General features: G+C 39.0%; 1 protein-coding gene across 1 annotated transcript; it reads right to left on the bottom strand.

Moving 5' to 3' along the window:
* Window positions 1–1838: 1838 nt before the first annotated feature.
* On the bottom strand, window positions 1839–7151 carry LOC116382048 (thyrotropin-releasing hormone receptor). The gene is made up of 4 exons (XM_031844725.1): window positions 7092–7151; window positions 6625–6713; window positions 4985–5813; window positions 1839–4288 (listed from the first exon to the last, which is right to left on the bottom strand). The coding sequence occupies exons 3-4, from the start codon at window positions 5753–5755 to the stop codon at window positions 3890–3892; spliced, it is 1170 nt and encodes a 389-aa protein (XP_031700585.1). The 5' UTR covers window positions 5756–5813; window positions 6625–6713; window positions 7092–7151; the 3' UTR covers window positions 1839–3889.
* Between the last annotated feature and the right edge of the window lie 322 nt (window positions 7152–7473).

Genomic DNA, 7473 nt, shown 5'->3' with positions numbered 1-7473 from the left:
AAAAGTAACAAAACCACACGATAAAATAAGTAAAAATACTCATTCGGTGGCAGGCTGGCCCACTGTCAGAATTAATATATTGACTATATTAATTGAACAGTGCTGATAGGACGATTTTGATAGGTTACCTTTGGACAGCAGATTTTCCAGTCATCTTGCAAAGCTATAAGCTAACCAGCTGCTGGATGTAGCTTCATATTTCACAGGCAAATAGACAGAGAGTGGTATCGATCTACTCGTCTAACTCTCGAGAAGAAATCAAATATTCCTTCTATTCCTCTCAAGAAATTCACTGTTTTGTGGCAACTTTTTCTGGTTAATAACATCTGTGATCTTTTTAACCTCTTTTGACACACTTGACTTTTTTCTCAATTAAATTTAAATTTCAAATGAAGTGCACGTCACTGACATACAAAATGGGTCTGAAATAACTGTTGAGGTTTCTGTGTTTCCTTCAGTGACATATCGAGGTCAATAATGTGGTGAAGTGAGTGGGCACAATGTATATTGTATGAGTGAAAAGGAGAGGAATTAAGAAAATCAGCATAAAAAGTCCATGATTATCACTCTGAACTGTTTGTGAATTATTGAATCATTTCATTGTCATATAAAGGGGAACACTGTTAGACGTCATCTTGCTGGATATTTACTGCAGAAGACTGAATAAATCTGCGGTCTGACAAGTCCCTGTTCAGAATTACGAAGCAGAGCATGCTGTCAAACAACACCACTAAATGAGCTAGCATGCCATTAATAGTCAAAGTAGTTTCTCTGCTGTGTCTCCACAGAGAGTGGGTTGCATTGTCACATATTTAGTGTCTGTCTAGACTTTTAAGTTTCGGTTTCATTCAAATTTGACGCTCCAGGCAAAGGAAGGTGTTGAGACTTCAACTGTCTAAAAAAGTTTAATTTCCAGGAATTAAAGAACGTTTTCTGATGGAATCTTGTACAAAATGAAAGACTGACGAAGTAAAGAATAATACTCAGCAAGCACAATCAGTCCTTCAGTCGAGGCAATGGGTATTTTTTATATCTGACATAAAATCAAACACAACAAGACATTAATAATACATTATTGATAAATGTTGTCACAGCTGCAAGAAAAAAATAGAAATGGCTGCTGGAGCCACTGGCAGCATTTTTGCTGTAGGTGTTTTTATTTCTGCTTTTGTGGCATCTCTTTCATCACAAAAAACTCCTTATATAGAATTAATCAGCACCATTCAGACTGCACAATGTCCAGAGGGACTTTTCTCTGGATGTAACAAGAGAGAGTGGCTCAACAGGGTTGATTATTGACAGTAACCTCACCTATAGGTGCCCAACCTGCTGTGAACCTGCATTTAGTTCAAACAAAGCCATCTTCTTATTTGTTTTTTCCAATAATTGTTATTTATGTTATTTACACGCTAAGGTTTATGCTTTTTATAGTTTAGAGCTGCAACAGGAAACTGGGAAAAGCAAACAAAGGTGTGATGTGTTCAAACAAACACAATAAGATACAAGCAAATTAATGCAAATCAAAAACAAAAGAGAATTAGAAGTGCGTCCTTGAAATGATCCATCTGTGATTCTCTATTCAGGGCTGTACTGATGCTAAACGACAACATGTGCTAGAGCTACAGTGCAATTCAGTTTATGTAAATCTCCCTTCTCTAAAGGAAACACTGGATGAACAACGTTTATATTTATTTTAATTCGACACACAAAACTCTCATGAATAAAAAAAATGTATACATTTTTTTAAGGTTTTTAAAATTATTTGTTAATCCACAAAAAACTACAAAGCTTTTTTTTTAAAACACAAGATCAAACATGTACAATAGACAGAATAGATAATATATATTGAACAGATGGTGAAGAGTTGGCTGTGTTGAGATGCACAGGCATGCAGTGATGATGAAAACAACAGCAATAAGACGACAGAGACAGCCAAGTTGTTGGCAACAATTAACATCAAAATATTTTTCCCATAATGCACTTGCACTTGCTAGATTTGTTACATGTCAAAAAGACAATTTCAAGACAACTTTTCTTTCATCCCCTGGCTTGGCCCGATAGGAGCTATAGGAGCTTTATTACCTCCTAGTTTGTCAGACTGTAAATCTAATGATACAAACTTTTCACACATAATAATCTCAGTGGATGGGCTGAGGGATTGTTGTTATTATATTTTTTCTTTTTAGATTGTAGTCTAAGAAGATCCAGTGATATTTTCAATGATTAGAAGAGGAGTTTAGTTGGTATATGCAGAAAAACATTATTGCAACTAACTGAGACTCAAAAGACTTAATACTAAAAGGACCTGCACATCCACACAGTCTGTCTAATCACTCTGTGAAATTAGGTGGGGCTATTCTGGGAATTTCACAATGTCACCAAACTTTAATGATTTATAAAGGGTCCTCTACATCCCTTTACAGTCAGAATTAAATACCCAAATAATGATAATGATTAAAAGAAAGATAACAGTGTAAATGCTCCAGCACTTACTTTACTCCTCCTGATGCACATTTACAGAAATGCACTACAGGAAGGCACAATTCATTTTTTATTTTTTTTGGTTTAAGGTTTTCTTGTGTAACAAATGGGTTACAATTGCATTTCTATAAATTATCTTTGAATCCTTGAATGCTTGAATCCTTGAACAAAGCTAACATGAGGACATGCCAATCAAACTCAGTATATAGGACATCACACAGGTATGAGAGGAGGTCTAATCAGGTAACATAAGTGAAAACACCTGTGTAGATGGAGCGCTGCGTAAAGGCTTTAGCTACTTAGGCTCGCTTAAAAACCATGTCAGCCTACAGCTGTCTATAGCGGCTGGATAGTTATTCTGTTGACCTATTTATGATCATGAATGAATAAATAAGACTTAAAGTCGCAAGTCGCTAGCTGCTCTGTAAAGCTGTACTTAGGAACAGCGATACTTTGAGCAAAATGCTAACGTTTGGAAGCTGAGGTGCTCACAATGACAATGCTAACATGCCGATGTTTAGAAGGCATAAAGTGTACAATGTTCACCATCTTAGTTTAGCATGTTAGCATCCTACCATTTAGTAGTTAGTGCTTAACACAAAGAACATCTGAGGTTGGTGTGTGTGTACTCCAGAGTAGAGGAGACATTGACTCAAAACCACTAAAGTGAACATCATGGTGGCGCTATAGAGGAAAAATCACATTACCAGGGTCACCAAAGTCAGTTCAAAATGTCATCACAATCCATCAAAGAGTTATTAGATGAATGAATAAATAAGTATTAATAAAAGGGGAAAGTCTAGACTGTGTTCATCAGTGCTGTTGAAGAGTGTGGTATATCTCAGGACAATCCAGCCTGAGAGTGTAATCATGAAAAGCACAAGTGCACTTGTTATCAGGAGACATGCTGATTCTTTGATAAGGTCAGTGTTGCACATAAGTACCGGCACTACTCAAAAGTTTGGACATTGTTTCAAGGCAAAATTCTAAATATGCATCCACAGGATCAGTTTTACATGTCACATAAAATGTCAATCTTTCAGTCATTGTTTTTACATTTTTTTATGTTTACTAAAATGGCGAGTACAGTATTTCCAAACATTTCAAAGAACCACTAATTTTTGTGTAACTGCAACAGATATTATGATGTACATTATGTGCCACTAGGCAGCGTGAGGTACACTAAAGCCTGCTTTCACACACTGTGTTTAACACAGTTACAATACTGATGCAAAAGTACCACAACTACCACAAACTACACGTTTGTCACTGCAAACAAGAAGAATATCTACAGATCTCAGAGGCAGTAAATACTTTTTCTAACAGATGGAAATAACAGCAACCGTAAACAATAAATAGAAAGATTTTCACAAATAATTCCCTTATCCTAATGAAGCCAACAAACTCATTAAGAAATGCTGAAAGTGCTCGCGTCGTCATCCGTTTCGTTGCCCCTCCTTTTGGTTTGGCCGCTCACCTCCTCCTGATCTGTGACCTGCTCATTGCTCTCATGGGATGAATCCTTTATCACGCTGTAATACATCGGCACGTTGTACTCTGCCGCCTTCCCCTTGTGTCGCCAGCTGCACTTGCAGAGCTTTTTGAACGCGACACGAAACTTCTGAGACATGAGGTTGTAAATGATGGGGTTGATGGCACTGTTGGTGTAGATGCACATGCGACAGAAGAGCAGGAACCAGGTGTTGTGGTAAGGCGGGTCGATAAAGGAGTTGACCACCACCAGGGTTCGATAAGGCATCCAGAGCACGGCGAAGAGGACGACCACCACAGCCAGCATCTTTGTTATCTGTTGATACAGAGAAGGAGACAGAGGAGCAAGGAAACAAAGAACAATAGAGATGTAATTATGTGGCAGTAATGAGGAAGAGTAATTATTTGAACAAGCACGCTGATATGATGTCAGTGTTTGAGAACATTTTCTAATAACAAGAGTTTACAGCTATGCTAGTGGCTTTGTTAGGTTGTACCCACAGACAGCTGCACTAAATGCTAACATCAACATGCTAACATGCTAACAATTAAATTGCTATTAGTTTTGCAAGTTGTTGGTCATAAACCAAAGTATTGGATCTGATGATGGTGCGAGATAAGAAAGTCAGAGGATCACCAAGTTATTACAGTTACTGAATGTCTGAACCAAATTGCAATCCATCTAATAGTTGTAGAGACATTTCGCTCAAAATCACAAATGTCAACCTCCCGGTGGCGCTGGAGGAAAAATCAGGAGGTCACCAAAGTCAGTAGGATTCATCTTCTGAGAACCATGAACACCATCCAATAGTTGTTTGCGATAGTTTGATGAAACCATTATGAAAAATCATACATTTGAAGGAACAATTAAGATTTTGAGATTCCTGGCCTAAACTATATATTTTTTCAGATCTAGCTAAAAAGACACTTACACAGAATATATTCACAAGACTTTAATTTTCATTCATGAAGAGAGATTATTGTCTAAACTGTGTTTTAGCATTTACTGTACCTGTTTCCTTGCAGAGACCGCACCTCTGTTTGCCTTGTTAGTGCTGCGGGAGTGACCCTGGTGAACCGACCCTCCTCCGTCGTTCATGTGCGAAGGCAGAGGGCTCATGAACAAAATCCTGGCGATGAGACCGTAAAGCACAGTGGCCACAATGAGGGGTATCACATAGAACAAAGTGAAGTCCAGGAAATAGATCGGCATGTAGAAGTTCCTGGAGACGCGGTAGCCACATGTGACGACCACTCCGTTGGTGTAGACGGTTTCATCTGTGTCCACTAAGAAGAACCACATAATGCAGTAGAGTGAGGTGAAGACCCAGACCGCGGCTATGATCCTCTTGGCCCGGGAAACGGTGCATATGAATTGTGCCTTCATGGAATGGCAAATAGCGATGTATCGCTCGATGGTGAAGGCTGTGATGGAGCAGGACGACACGTTGATGCCCAGGTACTGAAGATAAGTAATGCACAAGCATCCTGTGTATCCGTATATCCAGAAGGCTATAACATACGAGATATTAGGCAGCCCTGCAGCAAGGAGCACAATGAGGTCTGCGACAGCCAGACTGACGAGGTAGCAGTTAGTCGGGGTCACCATGTGTTTAGTGCGCAGCACAACCAGCACCACCATGATGTTGCCGGCAATCCCAATTATACAGATGAGCATTGTCAAAAATATTGTTATGACCTGCTCTTCAAGAGGGTTCAGAGGTATTTCTGTCAGATTAACAAACTGAGTGACATCTTGAAAGATGGTTGTGTTGTTCTCCATTGTGTTTAAGTCCTACGTCCACAATTCAGTTGTTCTCCAGAGAGACAAAACAAGAATCCTGAAGACAGAAACAGAGAGAAACAATAGGGACTGTATAAAATGATCGTGCTGGGATGGGGGATTTGAATTAAAAAACATTTTTAAAGCACGGTGCTCTGCTTCATGTTGTATTTTACTGCTACCCTTGACTTATAGGGGCACGAAAACTGCAACATCTTCCCTCCGATCTAATACAAACCTTAAAGCGGCTATAATCAATATTTTTACTCTAACAATGTAATGTGAAAATGTGACAAAGTGAAAGGAGTCGCTCGCACTGATGAACCCACAGAGAATTATCACCTGAATCTGCAGCTCCTCTCCACTTTACGGAGCTTCATAGTGAGTTTGTGTCCGGCTGCAACTTTACTGTTTTGATTCATTCTCAAGGTTCTCACAATACATTCTCAGATTTAGCAGCCAGCTGTTCAGTAAAGAAGATCCTAAAAACTCACTTTACTCTGCTCAGCACCAGACAACGGAAACACACAGTTAAAGACTAGCTGGGGGAAATAGTGGAGCATTTAGCTGCTAAAGGCCCAGATATTTCCCTCAGGAGTCGGTAGAGACCAAAACAGAGCTAAAAGAGAATGAAAATTGGACTTACATTCATCAGGTGGACACATTTACGACAATTGCTCCGTAACTGCTGGATATTTAAATATGCAACTCTTTGCTAACAAACGTATTAAATCAACTCAAAAGAATATATGTCAAAGTTGTGTTGAAATCAGCTATTGCAGGTTTTATATATATTTAAGGGACAGTGTGTAGTATTTCGAGGGATGTGTAATATAATATATTCATAACTATGTTGTGTGTATAATCACCTGAAACTAGCTTAGAATGAGCCCTTCATATCCACAGAGGGTGCAGATTCTCTTCAGAGTCCACCATGTTGCAACGCCAGGGGGGTTAGCTGCTGGTAGAGATGACATTTAATCACCAACATCCACAAAGATGTTTTCTGTGTTTCTCACAAGTGATTAGTCCTATTAGCTAGTTGACTGTGAAGATAAAGTTAAGCCCTGGTTGTCTGAATGATAAAATGCACCTTAATGACCAAAAGCCATAATGTTTAACTATTTGATCCTTTTTCTTTAATAAAAGATCGCCCCCTGCTCTACCAGAAAAGTCAGACTGCCCTCAGCAAAAAAATAAAAATACATAACATTCCCCTTTATATCCCGAAAAGCAAAAGTACATTTCTTTCATTCACAGTTGATTCAGGTTAAGAAAATAAACTGTAAACTGATATATAGCAAATATTTTTAAGAGAAAAGAATGAGGAGCTTACCATGATTTGTAAAAGGCAGCTCTCACTCTGGCGTGGTAGCAGGACTCAGGTACAATCACCTAAGAAACACAAATGAATGCATATTCCTTCTCCGGAGTCGCTCGAGTCGTCCCTCCCTCTCTCTCTCTTGCTCTTCATCCTTTTTTTTTTTTTTTTTTTACCAGTGCACCCCTCCCTTTCTTTCACATCACACACCATTACATCCACACTGCAACACATTGCCTTGCACACAGCCACCAACTTAAAAATCAATTCCACCTCGTCACGTTATGTCAACCACTGAGGCCAAGGCTGAAACCATAAACCCTGCAATTACGGAAAGAACAGAGGAACTAGGAGATGTTTCCCACCTACTACAGCTTCCTTCTATTCCCACCAGTCA

This window comes from Anarrhichthys ocellatus, unplaced genomic scaffold (assembly GCF_004355925.1).
Source record: "Anarrhichthys ocellatus isolate YVR2014 unplaced genomic scaffold, GSC_Weel_1.0 scaffold5, whole genome shotgun sequence".
NCBI classification, from domain to species: Eukaryota; Metazoa; Chordata; class Actinopteri; order Perciformes; family Anarhichadidae; genus Anarrhichthys; species Anarrhichthys ocellatus.
Note: the sequence above shows the minus strand (reverse complement) of the source record. Positions and strands in the feature narration are given on the sequence as shown.